General features: G+C 35.0%; 1 protein-coding gene and 1 pseudogene across 2 annotated transcripts in view; one reads left to right on the top strand and one right to left on the bottom strand.

The window, feature by feature from the left end:
- CEP350 (centrosomal protein 350) overlaps positions 1 to 23,464 on the bottom strand; it is a 153,633-nt gene that overhangs the window by 33,403 nt on the left and 96,766 nt on the right. Inside the window, exons 26-31 of one of the 2 annotated variants that reach the window (XM_035010557.1) lie at positions 22,379 to 22,525; positions 18,890 to 19,047; positions 11,447 to 11,569; positions 10,152 to 10,351; positions 4,455 to 4,666; positions 1,193 to 1,337 (exon numbers count right to left, since the gene is read on the bottom strand). In XM_035010557.1, coding sequence (XP_034866448.1) covers positions 1,193 to 1,337; positions 4,455 to 4,666; positions 10,152 to 10,351; positions 11,447 to 11,569; positions 18,890 to 19,047; positions 22,379 to 22,525 — 985 coding nt within the window. The remainder of the gene's footprint in view (positions 1 to 1,192; positions 1,338 to 4,454; positions 4,667 to 10,151; positions 10,352 to 11,446; positions 11,570 to 18,889; positions 19,048 to 22,378; positions 22,526 to 23,464) is intronic. The other variant, XM_035010558.1, reaches the window with a different exon arrangement.
- LOC118013747 lies at positions 5,092 to 5,881 on the top strand (annotated as a pseudogene).

Genomic DNA, 23,464 nt, shown 5'->3' with positions numbered 1-23,464 from the left:
TTGAAATATTATGCAGTTATTCAAAGAAAAAGAGTGATTTATAAATACAGGTGAGACAAATAATAAGAGACTCTTAATCTCAGGAAACAAACTGAGGGTTGCTGGAGTGGAGGGGGGTGGGAGGGATGGGGTGGCTGGGTGATGGAACACTGGGGAGGGTATGTACCATGGTGAGTGCTGTGAATTGTGTAAGACTGATGAATCATAGACCTGTACCCCTGAAACAAATAATACAAATTATATGTTAATAAAAAATAAATAAATATGGGTGTGGGAAAATCCCATGATTTACTATCGTTTGAAACACTGAAAACAGGGGGTACAGAAAAGGATCAAAGACCAAAATATGAATAATATTTTTCACTTTTTTTCTATTAAATTTCTACTCTCAAATGCAAACTAAAAATGAGCTCAAAAGGCATACACTCAATACAGTATTAATTATCCGTGGAGTCCCACATAAACTGAGCACTCCCTATACAGGTATATTTCCCAAGATCAAATCTTGTAGATTGAAGTCTTATAGAATAGAGGCTGTTCATTCTTTCATACTTTAATAGCACAGAGTTTTATAGTAGCATAGAGATTACAGGAAAATAGACAATGTCCCCCACTGCCATTTGCAGTCTATTCTCTACCTTTCCTCCTTTGAAACTTACACTATCTTGCATTACCTCTTCCTATCTCTCCTCATGGTCATCATTAATTCATTCAAGAAACATTTAATAAATACCTGCCATTTGCAATGCAAAGTACCTGCGAGGTTCTGGTGCCACAGCTGTTAACAAGGTACAGACACTCCTTTCCAGGAGTCTACATGCTAGTAAGGGAGACCCACTGGGTAAAGTCTGGTTACAATTTATATGCTGTCTGGTATAACAAGCTGAAGCACAGAGCACTATGGGAACACATAAGCAGTATCTGGCACAAAGAAAAAAAATTCAACAAATGTCTGATAAATAAAAGACTGCCCATTAGCAACCCAGGAATATAACCGTTTGTCATATTTTGTAATAATAAGGGAAATAATTATCAATGAAAAGCAATGAAATGTGATTTAATCTTGGCAAGCAAAAAGCCTTTACAAATGCAACAAAGGATAACATTATACTAACAGATGGACAGACAAAGCTTATTAAAGAGGAATTCAAATATAATACAAAGAAAACTTACTCCTTGTTATTAGTCTTACCTGACTGTGTCATAGATAATGACTCATCAGACCAACTGTAACAGTGTTGATGGGATTTGACAGGTAGACGATACTGTCCTCCAGTCCTATGACTTCCTTTGCTAGATTCCTGCTTTGACATGGATGTGCAGCTTTTGGGAGGTGACTGTTCAAACAGAAAACCAAGTGGGAATGGTTTTGTGATACATTTGTAAAATCTATTTAACATTTGAGATATCAAGCATTAAAGATAATATTTATGAAGAGTTTTAAGTAACTCTGTGACATGAAAAGTAAAAACAGTACAAATTATACAAAGGATAAGACCTCAACTTTTTTTTAAAGTTACAGAAAAAAACTTATAAAGAAGCATGCTTTTTAAAAATGTTTATAATAGGGGCGCCTGGGTGGCTCAGTCATTAAGCGTCTGCCTTCGGCTCAAGTCATGATCCCAGGGTCCTGGGATCGAGCCCCGCATCGGGCTCCCTGCTCGGCGGGGAGTCTGCTTCTCCCTCTCCCTCTCCCCCTGCTTGTGTTCCCTCTCTTGCTGTGTCTCTCTCTGTCAAATAAATAAATAAAAGTCTTTAAAGAAATAAAAATAAAAAAATAAAATAAATGTTTATAATAAAGTAGGAGTGGCTATTGTTTAAGTGATATTTACCCTCTTATTTTTTTTAATTAAAAAAATTCTAAACGTGGTGCAGGTATCTTTTCAACATAGTAATTTAATTTCCTTCAGATATACACCCAGAACTGGAGTTGCTGGATCATATGGTAGTTCTCCACTGAAAGATAAATGGATAAAGAAAATGTGGTGTATGTACTCATGTGCATGTGCGTGCACACACACACGTGGGAATACTATTCAGCCATAAAGAAGGAAGGAAATCCTGCCATTTGCAACATGGATAGACCTTGAGGGCACTGTGCTAGGAGAAATAAGTCAGACAGAGAAAGACAAATACTGTATGATCTCACTTATATGTAGAATCTAAAAAAAAAAACCAAAAACCAAAGTCACAGAAAAAGAGATCAGATTTGTGGTTACCAGAGGTGGGGGGAATTGGGTGAAGGTGGGCAAAGGTACAAACTTACAATTATAAGATACATAAGTCCTAGGGATGTAATGTACAATGTGATGACTATAGTTAACATCGCTGTATGGTACATGTGAAAATTGCTAAGAGAGGAGCATAAACATTCTCATTATAAAGAAAAAGACTTTTTTTGGTTACTTTATGAAGTGAGGGATTTCAATTAAACTTACTGTAATAAGTATTTCACAATATATACATGTCAAGCCATTATGCTGTACACCTTAAACTTCTACAGTGCTGTGTATCAATTATATCTCAATAAAACTGAAAAAAGAAACTTTAAAAATACTAAAAATGTACTAGTTTTGTGGAAAGAAGGAAAAAAGAGAGGCAAGAGGAAGGGAAGAAAAGGGAACATAAGAAGACTGTCCACAAGAGAGTATTACAAAGGACATAATTTCTACCCTGACATCAGGTGGAAGTGAGAATGCCTACTTTGATATCTAGCTATCATTACTTCTTATATCTGTGAATTTGGGCAAGTTTCCTAGCCTGCAGATCTTCAGAGTGGGGCTTAACACAGTATCTATAGAATTATTGTGAGGATAATCCACATAAGGCATTTAGCATTATTAGCTGACACTTGGTAAGTAAGCACTCAATAAATATTAGTTTTTTATTATAAAAGCCACTTTAAGACACACTAGTTTTATTTCTTTGACATATTTTCTTGTGAGGAAAAAAACTAATTTTTAGAGTTTGATCAGGTGATGGCTATTCTGAATCTCAATGCTAGGTATGATCTAATCAATTCACAGGAAGTAATAATAAGATTGTGTCAAAAAACATAGTTTGGTTGTAAATTCCATGCTACAATTATATATACAAGCCTATTTTCACATAATAACTAAGAATTTGCTAACATAATTTAATTAGAAGCCTTCTATAATCTAAAACCTCTGTTTTCAGGTATGCGCCCAAGGCATTGGAATATTTTGCAACACAGCATAGAACAGATTCTTCATTAGATCATTGTTTAAAAAATGTTTTCCCCCCAAATCTTTCAGGTGCCATAACACACATGAATCTGACTGATTTTTCAATAGGGGAAATGCAATTCATTCTTCATATCCACAATAAAATACTCTACCAAAGGATATTCCATTCTGAATTTAAGGATATTCCTTTTTTTAGACATAGACTTTAACAAAGTTTCTGTTCACATAATATTTAATAATATGCTAACTCCTTTATATACTATGTAAAATCTAATTTAAAAAGAAAAACAGTTAAGTTTCTAGCTTAAGTTTTTATCAGATAGGTTTTTTTTAATAAAGTACAGAATTAAGGACAATGTGGAAAACCTTATTTTAATAGTGGCCCATTATTCTAATTTAGAGTCAATAACCATTTCAGATCTACTTTAAAGAGATGAAACCACTATTTTTATTCTGATTTATAAGGGCAGTTATTAACTAAATTATAGATAGCCACAATGGTATTACAGTTTAAGATCTTGTTTCTATTATATGACAGAATACAGATTTTAATAAGAACTTGTATTATTCTTACATACTATCTTTAAATTAAACTTCAATTATCTTTTTTTTAAAGTTTTATTTATTTAAGTAATCTCTATACCCTACGTGGGGCTCGAACTCATGACCCTGAGATCAAGAGTCACGTGTTCTAATGCTGAGCGAGCCAGGTGCCCCAACCTTAAATTATCTTTTAAAGATCTTAGAAGTTCCTGGGGCACTTGGGTGGCTCAGTTGGTTAAGCGTCTGCCTTTGGCTCAGGTCGTGATTCCAGGGTCCTGGGATGGAGCCCCATGTCAGGCTCCCTGCTCAGTGGGGATCTCCTTCTCCCTCTCCCTCTGCTGCTCCCCACCCCCTGCTTGTGCTCTCTCTCTCTCTCACTCTCTGTCAGATAAATAAGTAAATATCTTAAAAGATTTTAGAAGTTCCTATTCCCTCAATATTAAGAGACTTAATAATATATAATTTTATAACTGCCACTAAAGCTAAAATTCATATACTCATAAATCTTTAGAATTCAATGAAAATCTTCACTCCTGTTCAAATGTCATATACTGTATGTTACAGGTATGGGCGACAGTCAACACTGTCATGAACTACAAGAATATAACTGCTAAAAAAAAGAAAAGAAAACAACTGTTAATAATATACCTTTTAGATAGGCTTTTGTCCAAAGAAGTTTTAAGGGATAAATAGATATTAACTTACATGTTTACCAGGAGAGGTAGAAGATTCCAGTTCTTGTGAAAAAACCATTTCTTCAGTAAGTACACTATGATCTGGACTCCCTGGCTGCTCCTGAGCTATAGACTCAGATGGTATATATCCAACAGCAGGGCTGCCCAATTCTTCTGGAATAGAGCTTTCACTGTGTAGGTGAGAGTAAGAAGGTAGTGGAGATTCTGCTTCACTTGCTATTTCTACAGAAAGAGTAAAAACAAGAAAAAGTCCACAATCTTGGTCAAAAGAAATGTTCAACTGTTACACTTTACATTTGCTTTTGCATAATTTCAATTGTTGCATTTAGATATAATTTTTAATCCCATCACTTAATGAATCACATTACTATAAAGTCTGTTAGTCTAAGAATTTTGGCTGATGCAAACTGAGAGAAGGGCTTAGTCTGAAAGGAGAGCAATTGTTTTACATTTTAAAAAATATCTTTAATGTCTGGCTTAACAGAAGACAGGTGGATTCTCATATCTGCTTCTGTCTGCAATCTGTGGCTTTATGTTGTTTTGGTTGAAGCACATGCTGAAAATCTGGCCTCACAAAGAATATATGTAGTTAGAAAGGGAAGAGTATTCCAATAGTCTTTACAGATAATTGTGGATATTCTTTTTTGATGTTACACCAAAACTTGACAATCGGTAGTTTCTTACATGTTAGCTGTAATGTGGAATTTGAAGTCATATCAATAAACTTTTTGTGATCTGTTACATTACAATCCTTTGGTCAATGGATTTTTTTACTCATGCATGATTTTCTAAATCATCACCGGTCATTTGGAAAACACTGGTTCACTGAGTTATGAAGATCTTCCCGATGTTGACATATTTCATCATACAATATGAGAAGAGAATTCTGGGCCGAATCTCGGACTTCTAGATGCCGAGCTGCTCTGCAAGTAACCATGGCGCGTGGAAGCCAGAGCCGCACCTCCGGCCAGCCGGGCACCTCAGATGAGGGCTGCGCCTAGACCAGCGCCAGCAGCGGCTCCATCAGCTGCTGTCGGCTCACCTGCTGCTGTGCCCCGGCGGCCAGGTCTCATGGCCCAGATGGCAACCGCTGCAGCTGGCGTGGCTGTGGGCTCTGCTGTTGGGCACCGGATAGATCGTGCCGTCATCGGGGGCTTCGGTGGAGGAAGTAATGCTGAGCCTTCGAGGCCTGACATCACTTACCAGGAGCCTCAGGGAACCCAGCCAGCGTACCTGCAGCAGCAGCAGCAGACTGGACCATGCCACTAGGAGATGAGACAGTTTCTGGAGTGTGCCCAGAACCAGGGTGACCTGAAGCTTTGTGAAGGTTTCAGCGAGGTGCTGAAACAGTGCAGATGGGCAAAAGGATTAGCCTAATCAAGAAGTTCAAACTGAAGATATGGAAAATCATCTCTCATGACCAGGTTAATTTAGCATAAAAATATATTTAATAGTGAATATATAAAGTATAAAACCACCAGTTAAACCTCTGCTTCATCATTAAATACAGCTTTCTTCAGAACTGGAATGAAAAAGGGTGTTCTTACTATATAGAAGTTCATCGAGATGGTCTGAATTTGGGGCTGGGCAGATGTTTGTGTGCCTCCTTAAATCACCTTTTGTGATGTTCTCATTTGTGAATTAATTAGAATAGTGATTTTCTCCCTGCCCCCTCCCACCCAAAAAAAAGACGATTCTGATTAATATCATCACCTATCATATCAGGAAAGTCTTTTAAGTATTAGAAAGCGGCCCAGCTCACAATGGGGAAAACAGCATTTCTAAAAGCCTAAACTTTCACTTGAAACCTTAAATTTTATCCCTCACAATAAATACTGTCACTTGTTCTCCTTCAAGAGTCAGAGTTGCTTCATTTATTTCTGAAAAACTGTTTGCCAAATACTTAAGTATAAGTAACCATGGTTTTTAGTCATTTAAGTAAAAATGGTACTCCATAAAAAAAATGGCTAATTCAGCTTACAATCAAATCACTGCATTAAGTGCTTTTCTTCAAGGCAACCACTGTCCTTAGGCACGTGCAAGTGCTTTATGCGTTATTTCCTATTTTGTCACACAAAATATTAAAAAGATATACACTCAAAGGTTGAGAGTCAACAAAATTCGTATTTGTAAGTGCTTATTTAAGGACATTCTTACATAAAACTGGCATGTTACCGTTAGTGCAAAGTGGCGAGGAACACAACGACTACTAACACAGTTTGGCACCACTGCCTAGATTCAAGCTAAGGCTTCAGCAATTTTACCCACCATTATATTTGCTACATCAGTGTAATGTCAACACAGTGAAAAAGGCAAACAACATGTTAGTATTATTATAAAAACAATTTTGACCTCCCAGACCCCCTGAAAGGATCTCAGAGACTCCCCCAGGGTTTCATGGGCCATACTTTAAGAATCACTGCTCTAGGATTCATACCTGGGATTGGAACCACTGAATTGCAGGATATGTGTACCTCACTTTTATTCTTTTATTGTTTTTATTTTTTATTTTTATTTATTTTGAGAGCGAGCGAACATGAGCATAAGAGGGGAAGGGGCAGAGAGAGAATCTTAAGCAGGCTCCACAGCCAGTGTAGAGCCCGATGTATGGCTCGATCTTACGACCCTGAGATCATGACCTGAGCCAAAATCAAAATCAACCAACTGAGGCACCCAGGTGGCCCTTGATTATTTTTAATGCCTCTTTTTTCAACCTGTTTTTCAAACTAGGTTTAACAATTAATATACCAGCAGTTCCTTGTTCTACCTACATACCAACAGGTTTGATGGGTATTGTGAAAGGGCTGAATGATGGCCCTAAAAAAGATATGTCCATGTCTTAACCCCCAGAACCTATGAATGTAATCTTATTTTGAAAAAATTTCCTTGCAGATGTAATTAAGGATCTCATGATGAGCGGTGCCTGGGTGGCTCAGTTGGTTAGGTGTCTGACTCTTGATTTTGGCTCAGGTCATGATCTCAGGGTTGTGGGATTGACCCCCGCACTGGGCTCTGTGCTTAGCTCAGAGCTGGCTTGGGATTCTCCCTCTGGAACCCCCCCACCCTCACCCCCACCACCTCCTACTCACAAGCTTATGTGCGCACGTATTCTCTCTCTCTGAAATAAATAAATAAAATCGTTTTTAAAACAATGGAAGGGGGTGCCTGGGTGGTTCAGTTGGTTAAGTGACTGCCTTTGGCTCAGGTCATGATCCCCAAATCCTGGGATTGAGTCCCACATCGGGATCCTGGCTCAGCGGGGAGCCTGCTTCTCCCTCTGACCCTCTCCCCTCTCATGCTGTTTCTCTCTCTCTCTCTTAAATAAATAAATAAATAAAATCTTAAAAAAAAAAAAATGAATCACAGACCTATACCTCTGAAACAAATAATACATTATATGTTAAAAAAAAAAAAAAAGATAGCAGGAAGGGAAAAATGAAGGGGGGGAAATCGGAGGGGGAAACGAACCATGAGAGTCTATGGACTCTGACAGACAGAGGGTTCTAGAGGGGAGAGGGTGGGGGGATGGGTTAGCCTGGTGATGGGTATTAAAGAGGGCACGTACTTCATGGAGCACTGGGTGTTACACGCAAACAATGAATCAAGAAACACTACATCAAAAACTAATGATGTAATGTATGGTGATTAACATAATAAAAAAATAAATAAAACAATGGAAGGACCTCATGACGAGATCATCCTGGATTATCTGGGTAGGCCCTAAATCCACTGACAAGTTTCCTTATGAGACAAAAAGAGGAGCAGACATGGAGGAGAGACAGTGTGAGACTGGAGTTAGGCAGACATAGGAATACCTATATTATAGCCACCACAAGCTCGAAGAAGGAAGAATTGTTCCCTGGAACCTTCAGAGGGAGCACAGTACTGCCAACACCTTGCTTTTGTACTTCTGCCCTCCAGAAGTGAGAGAATAAAACATTTTTCAAGCTACCAAATTTGTAGTAATTTGTAACAGCAGCCCTAGGAAATGAATACAGGTATGAAATAGTATTTCTTTATGGTTTTAATGCCCTGATTACTAATAAAGTTGATCATCTTTTCAGATGTTTGTTAATAATTTGGAGTTCTTCATTTATGAATTATCTGCTCTTTTGCCCATTTTTAAAAATGTGTTTGTCATTTTATTTTTGATTCATAGGAGTTGCTTGCATATTCTTATACTATTCCTTTGACAGTCATGTGTTGCAAATATCTTTTATTTTGTTGTTTTACTTTTTTTATGGTGTATTGATGAATAGAAATTCTTAATTTATTGAGTCAAATTTATTTATCTTTCCCTTTATGGTTTTGCTTTGTGTAACATCTTAAAGAAATCTTTCCCTCCCCTTGATGTCATATAGATATTCTCTTACATGGTCCTCTAAAAGTTCTATAATTCTAATTTTTAGATTTAAGTCTTTTTTTTTTTAACCCTTTAGCTGAGTATTTCTAGATTGTCAATGTAGGGATCCAATTCATTTTTCCCTGCCCCCAAAATTTATTGGAGAGTCTCTCCTTTCGTCACTGCTCTGTAAAGTTACCTGTGTCAGAAGTCAACTTTCCATATATGCAAGGGTCTTTTTCTGTGCTGTTTCATAGTCTATTTGTCTATCTCTGTGCAAATAATCCCATTTTAATTATACACTTTTACAAGTTTTGATATCTACTAAAGTAAGTTCATTTTGTGGTTCTTCTTTAGCAGTGTCTTTGCTTTTTGGTCCTGTTCTTTCATATAAATCTTAAAATGAGCTTGTCAAACTTATGAAGAAATCCTGCTGGGTTTCTGATATAAATTGCCTTGAATCTATAAATAAATTCAAGCAGAATTAACATCTTTATGACACTGAATCTGTGAGTATGGAAAAGCTTTCTATATATTTTGGTCTTCTCTAATAATCCTAATACAATTCTAAACTTTTCTCCATAAAGATCTTGCATATTTTTAAATTTATACCTAGTACTTCATATTTTTTATTTCTATGATAAATAGTACCTCTTTTAAAAATTAGGTTTTCTAACCAATTTCTGCTGCTCTATAGACATGTAACTGAATTTTGTTTATGAATTTTATATCCAGCAACTATGCTCAACTCACTTGTTAATTCTAATAACTGACATATAAATGCGGGATTTTCTATGTGCACAGCTTTAAAATCTGTAATAATGAGTTTTGCTTCTTCCTTTCACTCCTTAGGTGAAAATAAAAGCATTTGTCTTATTTCCAAATTCAAAGGGAAAGTTTTCTATGTTTTATCATTAAGTATGGTACCTTGTTGTAGGTTTGGTTTTTCATTTTTAATAGATACCTAGATCAGGTAAACAAAACTCCCTTCTACTGCTACTTTATCTGAAATTTGTTTTATTACAAATGCTTCCTGGATTTTATCAAGTACCTTTTCTAAATCCATCGAGATGTCACGTAATTTTTCTCCTTTAATCTGTTTAAGTAATTTGCCACATGATCGATTTTAGAATGTGTTAAATCCTACTTGGTCATGGAATAACCCATTTTCATTTCATGGAATTTACCCATTTCTCCTAAGTGTTCAAGTATATTAGCATAAAGTTATTCACAATATTCTCATATTTCCAATGTTGGTGGCATTTGCAATTGTATTGCCTTCTTCACACTTAAAATATAATGAAGTAAATCTTCCAGTTATCTTAGGCTTTGGTTTGTAGTCTGAACAGAGTTAGTATTTATTACCTTTCTGTTCTGTTCTCGCGTCCTCAAGTTCTTTCTTAGGAGTTTTAGGTTTTATTAATTCTTTGTCCCAGGCAGCCAAAGCTTGTTTTTCCATTTGACGAATTTCGGCTTCCTCTGCATCCAAACGTCGCTTCCACTCGAGCAGTTCCTCTGCATGTTGTCGCCGTTGCATTAGTTTTTGCTCTCGCTTTGTAAGAAACCTATGGTCACACCATGAAGAACAGTCAGAGAACAAATCTAGGGGCGGAAATCACTCTGAGAGCTCTACCACTCACTGCCTTATCAACAAGCTGTGTAAAAACAGGACATTCATACTACTCCTTTGAAAAAACTTTGAAATAACAGAAGCTTTGATGAGTCAACATATTTAGAAAATGAAAGAATTAGTGTTTTACTTGTGATTGTTTGTAAAGACAAATTCAGAAAAGAAAATCTTCAGAATATCTGGACACCCATGGCTGATAATACTTAACTTACATATTCACTTCTCATAGGTGATTCTTTTTCATAACAGAAGATATAAGGAATTTATTCTGAAGGTTCAGACTAGAAACACACAAACCCAAACCCCAAACAACAAAGACCAAAACAACAACAAAAAACAAATCTCAAAGCCCCCAAACAAGCAAGCAAACAAAAAAGATATGTTCATGTCCCTTTTTGACTTTTACTTTCAAATTCCGTCTGTTTTTATTTCAGGTATCACTACACCACTCTTTGGTTCCCACTGCCTAAGAGATGCAATGGGAGGTGATAATTACAGAGAGAACACTGAGCACCACGGTCAGATGTCTTTTGCATATAAACAGAACTAATTATTTTCTTATGTAAAAGGATGCAACAAATGCCTCAAATTTCTCAATTTAACCCAATTTCTGAAGTTAAATAGCCCAATATATCTTAGCTCCAAAGGATTAAGAGAAATTACGGATTTAGGAAAAAGTTATCTAAGTAGTTAAAAAGCTATTACTAAACGCTCCTCATATGTAGATGCCAAAGCTAAACAAAAGGTGGGCTGCTCATATTATTGGTGTTAGATCTGTACTGGTGGCTAATCAACAAAAATGCATTCACACATCCAACAAACACTTAATAAAAAGCACAAAAACTGTCATTCCACTTCTTGAACAATCAGCATATCAAATTAATGTGGAAACAAAAATAATTTATGGGACATTTGACAAGAGGCCCCCAGGCTGTTAAGGAAAAAAAAAGAAGAAGAAAAGCAAACAAAACAAACAAAAAGAACAGAGCATGCTCTATCAAAGAGTGCACTGAAAAAGGTGCAAAGTTACCTGACCAACTGGTTGTAGATATACAGCTGGAATTTGGGATGAAGGTTGGGAAAACAGACACTGAGAGAGGCCCAGTGGTGAGACGTAAAGACAGAGAAGAAGTAGTGAACAGGAGAGCAGTGTCTACAAAATAAGGAGGAAGATTTTAAAACCAAGAGATCAAGAGGCAGAAAGAATGAGAAAGGGAAAGCAAAAGAGCTGAGTGGAGAACTTTTAATATGCTTCCTGAATAACATTATAAGCTACTCAAAGCAAGTGTTATACTCTGTGTGACATATAAAACATGTACTATTACAGATCTTACCAATGATTTCTGAATAAACATGCCTTTCTTCTCAGATGTTGCTTAACCATCATCTATAGTTTCAGGTAAATTTACTTTATGTGAGTAAAGTTATGAGAAGTACAGTACAGAGCTAAATAAGTTTTCCCATAAGCTTTAACATAGAGTACAACAATTATGGCTGTGAACCTAGTACATCAGCAATTCTATACACATATATAATCCTAAGCAAATGACTTTTATATCTGTACCTTGTCATATATTTTAAGCTTGAAATTAAATAAAAAGCACTATGTTTGCCTCACTTAACCTTTATCATCGTGATCTAGCTTGAAAATAATAATTTAGAAAACAAATTTAGAGTTAAAAATACCTTGTTCACCTCTACAGCATAAAATTTACTGCTCACAGGACCTACTGAAGATATCTTGCTTTATATTTAACAAAGGCCCACTTTAGTAAGACTGAAATATAATATCCATTCCATAAAATATTAGAATGCATAATTAAGAATAAACTAAGCTAGTCGCAATAAATATTCCTGGCTAAAAAAAAAAATCATGCTATGGACAGCTCAATCATAAGGTTAAAAGAAGAAAATTTCATATGTTAAAGTTATAAAAGTAGAAAATTCTCTTCTTTTTAAACAGTAAATAGATCATTTATATATGTAAATATAAATATATATATTTGAGAGGTTAAGTAAGTCTAGTAATAGTCTGAAAGGTTAGTTCTCTTTGACAGAGCATGCTCCTGTTCACATGCACACAACAATAACCTGTAGATCAAGGCAACATTTTTTGCCTTGGAAGGGCAAGGAATAATATCAGTATGTCACAGAAGTGAGAAAATCTAGGTATAAATCCAGCTATTCATTTGGATTTTTAAAAATATGTACAATCTTGCCTATACATGTATCTTTAGATACACAGACTATTTCAATGTCTGTTTCCCCACATACTACTTAATATTTCACCTCCCCTTCATTTACTTATATATATACACACACACACACATACATACACATTCATATCTGGATTGCCTTGATTTTCTGCACTGAAGTTCAAGGAAAAACAATTTTGCCAAATTTTAGTAAGACACTGCAATCTTCCTTGCCATTCTTTATGAATGTATAACTTATTTTAGTGCTAATTATCAAAATATTACACAAAAACAAATGTACTCGGCAAAAGGTCCAAAAAATCTATTCATAATATTCAAATATCACCCACCCTCTTAAGTATATAACTGCTAAATGCATGCATGACCTAGTACAAAAAGTAGAATAGTATTGGAACATGTAAAATAAACTGTAAAAAAAAATTACAATTTAAATTTGTCCAGCCCAATATCGAGACTAATAATTTTCTCTACTAGCACAAGTACTGACCATTTATTTTTCATTTATAAGGATTAAATATATTCAAAAGCTCTAAGTTAGAAATGGACAACAAAAGAAACAGCTAACAGAAAAAGGAAAGAAAATAGTTTAAGAAATAGTGTGAGAACAGTTTAACTTAAAGTTAAAACTTCTTCCCAGAAACATATATTCCTTATTTAATATATGTATATTCTAGAAATAGTGTCATTTAAAAGCTAAATAAAGTTGAAATAAAAGAAGCAGTACTTCACACTAGAGTTAACAATCCTTCACAATGCTGCACAAATAAATAAAATTTGTGAATGATGGAGACATAAATGCCTACTAACAGAAAACACTGCTAACATGCTTAATGGTTGGTGTCAAGGCATCCCCCAGCAAGGCTTCTGATGGTAACAGAACACTGGACTGGATAGGATTAGACATAATAGATTTAATCATAATGTAAATCACTGTGTTCTTATAATGTTTAATCTTAAGAAATTCATTAGTGGGCGCCTGGGTGGCTCAGATGGTTAAGCGTCTGCCTTCGGCTCAGGTCATGATCTCAGGGTCCTGGGATCGAGTCCCGCATCGGGCTCCCTGCTCCTTGGGAGCCTGCTTCTCCCTCTGCCTCTCTCTCTCTGTCTCTCATGAATAAATAAATAAAATCTTAAAAAAAAAAAAAAAAAAAAAGAAATTCATTAGTAATTAGTTCTCTTTTTAAAATATTTATGAGAGAGAAAAAGAGTGAGAGCACACGTGCACGGGAAGGAGCAGAGGGAGAGGGACAAGCAGACTCCACACTGAGTGCAGAGTCCAATGCAGGGCTCAATCTCACCACCCTGAGATCATGACATGAGCCAAAACCAAGACTCAAGACACTTAACTGACTGAGCCACCCAGGCACCCCGGGTTCTCTTTTAAAGTCACACTTTCACACTCTAAACTTGAACTGTACAGCTATTCAAGCCCAGTAATCAGCCACTGAACACTTTTCCAATTTAAACAGATCCTATTTACAAGGGTCAATTTCTTTTTTTTTTAAAGATTTTATTTATTTATTTGAGACAGAGAGAATGAGAGAGACAGAGAGCACATGAGAGGGGAGAGGGTCAGAGGGAGAAGCAGACTCCCCACCGAGCAGGGAGCCCGATGCGGGACTACAAGGGTCAATTTCTATTGAGATAACTTTAAGTCATCACTGTAGTTTAGATTAAAAAAAAAAAAAAAACTTATGAGGTTATAACAGACCTGTACCCCTGAAACAAATAATACATTATATGTTAATTAAAAAGAAAAAAGAAAAAAAAAAGCTATGAGGTTGAAAGCAGATATGCTAACTTAACTCAACTTTAACTTTGGCTGGCTGAGGTCCAGAGAGCAGGGTCCTAGTTCTAGGTCTGTGTGGACCTGGGATGAGTTACTTATCTCCATGGCCTCAATTTCTTCCTGTAAAACCAAAGGACTACACTAGATGACTTCTCAAAGAGCCCTTTTAGTTCCAGCAGTATATAATGCTTTCTTTCTCCATTCAAGTACCTCCTCACACTTTTTTAAATACCTCAATACACTGCTGGACCACGTGACATAAATGAGAACTTTTTTTTCATTGAGCTAGTATAATTGTAAATTGTGTTCCAACACATTATAAAACCACGCTATCATTTGAAAGAGCAAAATTATGATGTAAATTTTAAATGAAATTTTGAGTTATAAAATAATTTGACTCTGAAAGATATTAAACAAAACAAGCAAAAACCTAATACTTTAAATCATTTTAAAATTCTTTCTGGACCAAAAATTAAATATATATTATGATAAATAAAAATGAAACATAGTGTTTATCTCAGGGACATGAGATCAAGCTCCACTTTGGGCTCCACACTCAGGAGGGAGTCAGCTTGAGATTCTCTCCCTCTGCCCCTCCCCCTACTCACACGCCTGCACACGCACTCTCTTTCCCTCTCAAAAATAAATAAATCTTAAAAAAAAAGAAAAAAAAGAAAATGCAGTCTTGTATTTTTTTCCTAAGCAAAATTTATTCTATTACTTAAAACTGTCTAATGATTTGCATATAATTAAACAAAATGCAGGTATGTTATTCCTAACCTAGGAAGTAAAGAAAATAAAAACCATTATCAGGTTATCAGGATTTATCCAGCTACCACACTTAAACTAGAACCTTGTAAGAAATTTTATTTCTAATTTAAGGCAGGGGTGCCTGGGTGGCTCAGTCGTTAAGCACCCAACTCTTGATCTCAGTTCAGGTCTTGAGCTCAAGGTCACCAGTTCAAGCCCCACTTAGGGCTTGAAAAAAAAAAAATACTGGCGAATTCTAATTTAAGGCAACAGTATTTAGTATATTTTTTTAGAATTCTTCTTTAATGGAATATCAAAAGTCTTCCCCTGCAAATCCTTAACTTTTTAAACTCAGCAGATTAATGAAGATTTTAATACTGACCAGACAATACCACAAATATTGTTATCAGAGCTGCGTCATACAATATCTGTTTAACTTTATGATTATTTAAAACCAAATAAGTTAATTTGTTCCTTTAGTGGTTCTAAGCTAACTGGGAATATTTTTAAAATTTTAAATTTTAAGTAAATAAAGTATTTAAATATTTAAAATGAATGTCTGAGAAGTTTTGTGTCTTCATTTTTCCATGCTAACTTGGTCTGCGATGATCAAATCAAAATATAACTTATGTTTGTGGGATTTTTTTTTTTTTTTTGCTTCTTCTTATGCTATAAAGTACTTACTAATTCAAAAGTATATTTAACTTGGAACACTCATCCACTGAAAACTGACTTGATATATTCTTTTCAGTAAAAATTTCTTCGTCTTCTGAACTTCCTTAGCAATTAATTTATATACACTTCTCTACAGGACTGATATTTGTTCTTTTTTCCACCTAGACCATACGCTTTTTAAGGGCAAGGTTTATGTTTGATTCACCTTCATATCTCTCAGAACCTAGCACATTCACACATTTCCCAACAAATAATTGCTAAGAATAAGTATATATTTAATAAATAATACGGAAGAACAGCTGCTATTAAAGAGAAAATACACTGTGTCTTATTTTAACGCTTGAAGATGAAGATAAACCCATCCTGTTTGTGTTTCATTTGCTCAGTAAAAAATTTTCCTGAAAGGGAACTGGCAAATTAACAGAAAAAGTCAATGCATGGTGTTTTCTTTATGAATATATGTTTCAGGATTACAGACAATGCACTTATATTATAAATAATGCCTCTCACAGTAATAAACAAAACTCAGATTTTTTTTTATCAACAGTACCAAAAAGACTGACGGCTATTCAGTCTGTGGCTTTTGCAAACACAACATTATGACTAATCTTTTTCACAGCTTAAATTCCTTTTGCTTTTCACTACACTGAGAAAAGAAAATTATTTATATGTCAGATCAATAAAAAGGTCAGGAAAAGCCACAGATTAGAAATATAAATTTTAACAAAGGCATCACTGTCTCAATGAAACATTAAAGAAGGAAATCTTTCATTGTAGCCAAGAATAGTTTGATAGTTTAAAAAAAAATCTGTCACAGAATCAGAGTTCAGAGGATTAACAATAAGCAATGACATATAATGAAAAAGTTCTCCCCAAAAGTTAGCTAAACTTACTGAGGGAGGACTGCTTTATGACAGGTGTCTTATATCAATAAAATAGTAATCTCTTGGAAGACTGCCTTTGCAAATCTACACAACAAATAATAGCGTCTAGTAGCAAAGGCTCAAATGATTTTGTTATTAGGTATCTACTGTAGCAAATGACTATAAAATTAACTCTATTTATTGACACTTATTTACTGACATTCCAATACTGTTGAAGGAAATCTAATTGTAAAGTTTTGGTGATCTGCATGGTATTTAAAAACCAGTTTTCACATTATTTTGTTCTAGACATTAAAAAATATCACATAATAATTTTCCTTTATAGTACATTGCTAATTTTGAAAAATACTCCAGTTTATCCTCAAATTTCAGCACCATCATAAAACATTAAAAATGATTCCTTTGCCACTGCTGTCCCTACCCCATCCCTACCCACAAACACAACTTCATTGCTTCAAAGAACAAATCAAGTCACTGAATACTTCAAAGCCTATTTCTTTGACAAATTGCTCAAATGGTTCCTGTAGTAGTTGACAAAGGAAGGTAGAAGGTAGAACAATAATACAAAAATTCCATGTGTTTAATATTTCAGATTCTGAGAAAATAATAAAAGCTGGAACAAAATCAATAAATGTCATCTTCAATTTGTTATTTAGAATTTTTAAAGCTTTAACCAAATGTGAAATAAGCACCACATAAACGGACTCATATCATAAACAGATTTAGGATTAGCAGTTTCTTCTACAAATGTGATTAAAATTATTAGAATATTATTCATAAAGACCAGCAATGAAGACCTTACTAATATAGATGAGCAAGGGATCAATGAAGAAATTACCCCTGAAACTCTTTCCTCCAATATTTACCATTCAAAGACATTTGGAAACATATTTAAAATGTCAAGTCAGTTATAAAAATTCATGAGAGAGATTATTCTGAATTCAAACATCCATGAAGCAAAACAGTATGCCTATACAGACTATGGGAAAATTTTATCAGGAAAGGAAGAAAGCATCTTTAGTCTACATTTCAATAAATTCCTACATGAAAAAGCCTTATTTAGTCTATCCCACGGAATGATCCAAAAGGAATATTTACACGTTTATAAATATTTGGTTTTACCCTTATATTTATTTTAAGATTCTGTATTTATTTTTTAAAACTTATTTTCATCACCAATTTAGGTATTTTAAAGTTATGAAATGCAATTTAACAAGCAATGAAGCGCCAATGTGTAACACTGTACCTATAGTAGGTAAGGATTGATTTACAAATGCTTGACTGTTCAGAAACTCATTGAATCACAGGTTGATGTCACATGAACATATATAGAGCATTATTAAATTTGGTAATGTGTGGTACACTGACAAAGGATATCAAGATACAACTGTGGTTCAAACTGTTAACAAAATAAAATAACAGTCAACAAAACATTTTCATGGGTCTCTCTTTCATATTTAAAGAAGGTAGAGGTTATAAAGTAAAGGATAGGGTCCGCAAGCAGATATTTCACAAGCATATTTAATGAAATGTATACCCAGAAGAGTACACTCTCACATAAATGTAACTTTGTATGGTCAACACTGACATACAACTGAGCTACATTTAAGTAGAAGCAGCTTTCTTTAAAGGAGCCTCTAAAAAAATAATACTTAGAAATGTTTCAGAATCATTCAACATCCCAGAAGAATTTCAGTTTTTCTGGTTTCAAATGAGGAATCCACACCTTCTCACAGCTTAAAATTTCTATTTGACCTACGCATGAGAGTGGTCAGAGAGCCATAGGACGAGATCTCAGAATATACCATTAATTGCTTCCCCAAGTTAGTAGACATATTGTCAGATTTCAGGGAAGGTATAAATTTCACACTTACTTTTAGCTTTTAATAAAAGAAAGATGGAAACATTGTCCTGGGTATATGTGCAATTACTATGTTGGTTTTTAAAATAAGAAACCTGACTGTATTAAAAACAAGAAAATCTGTTTTATAGTAAGATCTATAGTTAATTGACTTCCAGGTTGATTTAACAATTCTGCTAAAATGCTACTGAATTCATAAAATATTACATTTTATCAATCTAATCTAATGAAGTACATTAAAAATATTTTTGCTATCATTTTCAATGTGAACAGGATAATATTTATAAAAATAAATTACTTTTCATCCATGCGGCTTCTCATTTTTTTCAGTTTCTGCATAATGCTGCTAGTTTCACTGCTGGAGATTGAAATGGGGGAAGGACTTCGGGTCTCCAAGTCAGTTGGACCAGGACTGGTTGCCTTATTATCCTTTGTATCATCATCACTATGGGAGTCCTAAAAACAAAAGAGGGTAAAGTTTTATAATTTTTTATAATTTTACTGGAGTTTAAGATCTCAAAATGACTTCAAACATTGTTGTTTCAAAATTAAGTTTATCCTCAAAACCATATTTATAAAATAGCTGCAATTAAGGAATTACTTAAATTACTTAAAAGACAAAATTATATACATTTAAAAATGGCTAAAATATAGATTGTTATATATATCTTATATATATCTTACATATATTTATATATAATCACAAATTATAATTTCTTTTTTTAAAAATTTTATTTATTTATTTTTAAATTTTATTTATTTATTTGAGAGAGACAGAATACGAGTAGGCGGAGGGGCAAAGGGAGAGGTAGAAGCAGACTCCCCGCTGAGCAGGGAGCTCGACTTGGGGCTTGATCCCCGGACTGTGGGATCTCTACCGGAGCTGAAGGCAGGCACTTAATCAGCTGAACCACCCAGGCGCCCCCCAAAGTACAATTTCTTTAAAAGATTGAAAAAAACAAAAAAATCTTCTGCTACTAGCAATCTAGAATTTCACTATCCTAATTTCTTTTAAATTGAACCACTCAAAAGGAATATAAACACTATATATACACGTACAGATATAAGAATGAAGGGAACACATAAACTTATTTTAATACTACTGAGGGATGGATCTTTTTTCTTTCCAAATTCTAATGGGAAAAACAGTATTTTCTCAATTTAAAAAGTTGAAAATGAAAACATTTAGAAATACTGGTTTAACTGATACATTATTTCTCACGAGCAAAATTTATAATGAAAACATTTAGGGGACGCCTGAGTGGCTTAGTCAGTTAAGCGTCTGCCTTTGGCTCAGGCCATGATCCTAGATCCTAGGGTCCTGGGATGGAGCCCCACATCAGGCTCCTTGCTCAGCGGGGAGCCTGCTCCTCCCTCTGCCTGCTCTGCCTGCCACTCCCCTTGCTTGTGCTCTGACAAATAAATAAAATCTTAAAGAAAAAAACATTTAGAACTATTGGTTTAATTGATATATTTCTCATGAGCAAAAACTAACTTTAAATGCTTAAATAAGTCTAAATGCTTAAGTAAGAGAATAGTCATTTATTCTCATAACTTTTCAGGAAGATGAGTAGGGACAATTGTGACCATTTTTATTTTGTGAACAATACATATAGCAGAGGACTTCTCCTTCCCTTTCTGCCTCCTAAATGATTCAGTCCTAAAGTCATTAGGTGGAACAGCGCAAGACAGGGGTCCATGCAAAGGTAGAGGTGGACAAGGGGACCTAGAGTGGGGTGTCCCAACTGGAGTGAGATGAAGAGGGCATCTAATACAGGAGGGTTATTACTCAAGTGGAACAAAGAGGATGTCCACAGGGGAGTGGCCCTACATGGCATGTTACAAGCCCAAATAGAGTGAAGTGGCATTCCCACAGAATATAGAAAGGTTAAGGAGAGTACAGAGAAAGGGCAAGGAGATGGGGGAATAGCTTGACTTGGGAGTCAGAATCCAGGGGTGGTGAGGATATCCACATGAGGAAAGGGGTGGCAGTGGTTATGGGAGATGGGTTACACAGAGGAATGAGCAAATCATGATCTATATTAAGGAAAATGTTAACCAGCTGTCTATCAGAGAAGGAAGTTTCAAAAGAGAGAAAACTAGGGGGATGGAGGGATGGGGTAACTGGATGATGGGCATTAAGGAGGGCATGTGATCTGATAAGCAGTGGGTGTTATACCTAACTAATGAATCACTGAACACTACATCAAAAACTAATGTTGGCTAATTGAACTTAATAAAAAAAAAGAAAACTAGAATGGAACCTTATGGTGCTGCATTGGAACTGGAAGGATCAGTATGAACTCATAATACCTAAATACTGTATATGTATATATACTGTATACTGTATATGAACATACAGAAATAAACATACATGTAAAATGTATTTTTTATTACATCTACATAAACATACATATTGTCTAGATTTGTTGCTTTTAGGAGGACCAAAACCTGAATAGTAATGAGCATGCTTAGCACCAGATCTTGGTTTCTGAATAACTTTCCTTCTCGGAGAAACAGCTGATTCCAAGTCTGGGGCAGGGAAGGTATAAGATGACACTGAGACATCTTGTTGCAGAAAACATGGAAGTGCTCACAGACTGTTGGGGACATATCAAAAGCACACAGAAACTTGAAAAGGCTCCTAATGGTCTGACCTGGGACAAAGTGAGCATCAAAACAAATGATAGTAACAGATTTAATGCTGAATAAAATAGGAATCTGTAAGTCCATACTAATATAAATAAAAGAGTAAGTTTAAAGAAGAACAGAAATTTATGTAGTCTCAAAATAACTCATGCAAAGTACTTATTATTTACAAAGGGAAAGAAAGTAACTTTATAGTGAAGTCTGACAGCCACCCTCTTAATCGAGTGATCAAGTCAACATCATCAGTAATGGAATAAATCAAAATCAGGCACCACCTGATTGAATGCAGTGAGAACATGGCATCACTTCTGTAATATTCCAGCTAAAGATGCACAATCTGAACCTAATTATGAGGAAATATCAGACAAATTCAAGTTTGAGAAACATTCTACAAAGTAACTGGCATGCAATCTTCCAAAGTGTCAAGGTCATGAGAGTCAAGTAACTTTTCCAGACTGAAGGAGACTAGAGAGATATGAGAACTAAATGCAATATGTGATTTTGAACTTACCTTCTGATAAAAGCACATTATTGTGACAACTGGAGGATTGTCATACTCCAGGAAGATAGAAATCTTTGTACAGTGTTTGAAATTTTCTATAAATTTAAGATTGTTTCAAAATTTAAAGTGTATTTTAAACATCAAAGCAGAAAATGCTAAGATTTATTTAACTATACAATTATCCAGTGTGGGTTCTCCAACACTATATTAACACTTTACAGCATCTCAGAATAGATCCAAATTTTGCTTTTATCTTAATACCTCCTTTGACTCTTGTATCATTATATTAATATTGAATAGCTAAAATTAAGTACCAAGAGCAAAAATGGTCTCTCTCATTAATTCTGAGGAATATATCTGGATTGATAAGCAAGAACAAGGCTCTCTGTCCCAAATGAGTTTATAAATGGAAAACATTTTTCAACTATCATATGAACCACGTGTCCCTTTCAAAACTTGAATATTCCACGGGAAAAAAAATAAAAACTCTCACTATACATAAAGATACATACATAGAACTTTATTCTAGTTCATCTAACATCTATGAACGTATCCATCAGACGAGAAAGTGAGGCAGGATTAGGTATTAGCAAGCAACATGAGAGAGAAAACAAATAGTAATTTCGTGTAATTTACCAATTTATTCTCCCCTGCCGACTTTAACTTCTCCTGTAACTTTATGGTGGTCTGTCGGATCCTTTCTATCTCCTCCTGCTGTTTCAGAATCAGTTGTCTTTCCTTCCGAGCTGCCTTATTGGCTTCTTGAAGACGTTTAATTTCTGCCTAAGGTTTAAAGAATTAGAAGAGCAACTGAAATTTGGAGGATACAAGTCCAAAGTAGTATTTTAAGAAAGCCCAATCATCACATGTATCAAAAATAAAAACATACAGTATATTCAAGATAAAAGTAATAATACTGAAAAATTTTGAAGTAGTGAAGGAGGAAAAAAGTCTCACAACCCCATCATCCTAAAACAATAAACATGATCCCTTAATTTAAATAATTATAATTACAACAGACTGACAATTTTCTATCCCCCTTTTAAACTTAAGATACCCTTCATATTTTTCCATAGTGTTACTTGGTCTTTACACTTATGTATTAGCTGCATAACAAGTAAAGTAGTTAACGTAACCATTATTCTACTGCTAAAATCTTAGGCCCCTTATAATTTTTTACCATTCCAAATAATGCTTTAATGTCTATAACTGTTTCATACTATGGATTTGTTCTTTAGGAGAGATTCCAAAATGTAGGACAAACAAATCAAAGAGGATAAATCATACTATGGCCCTTAAAATCATTTAAAGATTGCTTTCAAAAAAGGATGGGCTCCACCAGAAACATTTAAGACTATACTGCATCAAACTCTCTCCACACAGGGTTTTTTTTTTTTTTTTAAAGATTTTATTTATTTATTTGACAGAGAAAGACACAGTGAGAGAGGGAACACAAGCAGGGGAAGTAGGAGAGGGAGAAGCAGACTCCCTGCCGAGCAGGGAGCCCGATGCGGGACTCGATCCAGGGACTCCAGGATCATGACCTGAGCCGAAGGCAGTCGCTTAACCAACTGAGCCACCCAGGCGCCCACCACACAGGGTTTTGTTAAGTTTTCTGTTACTAACTAAATGGGCAAAAGATGATACACTTCACTGTTAATAATTGTTAAAATTTAAGAGCCTGTCCTTTTTTTTCCATAAATTTATTTTAATCTGTGTTCC

Source organism: Mirounga leonina, unplaced genomic scaffold (genome assembly GCF_011800145.1).
Source record: "Mirounga leonina isolate KUSES-001 unplaced genomic scaffold, KU_Mleo_1.0 Mir_154, whole genome shotgun sequence".
Classification (NCBI taxonomy): Eukaryota; Metazoa; Chordata; class Mammalia; order Carnivora; family Phocidae; genus Mirounga; species Mirounga leonina.
Note: the sequence above shows the minus strand (reverse complement) of the source record. Positions and strands in the feature narration are given on the sequence as shown.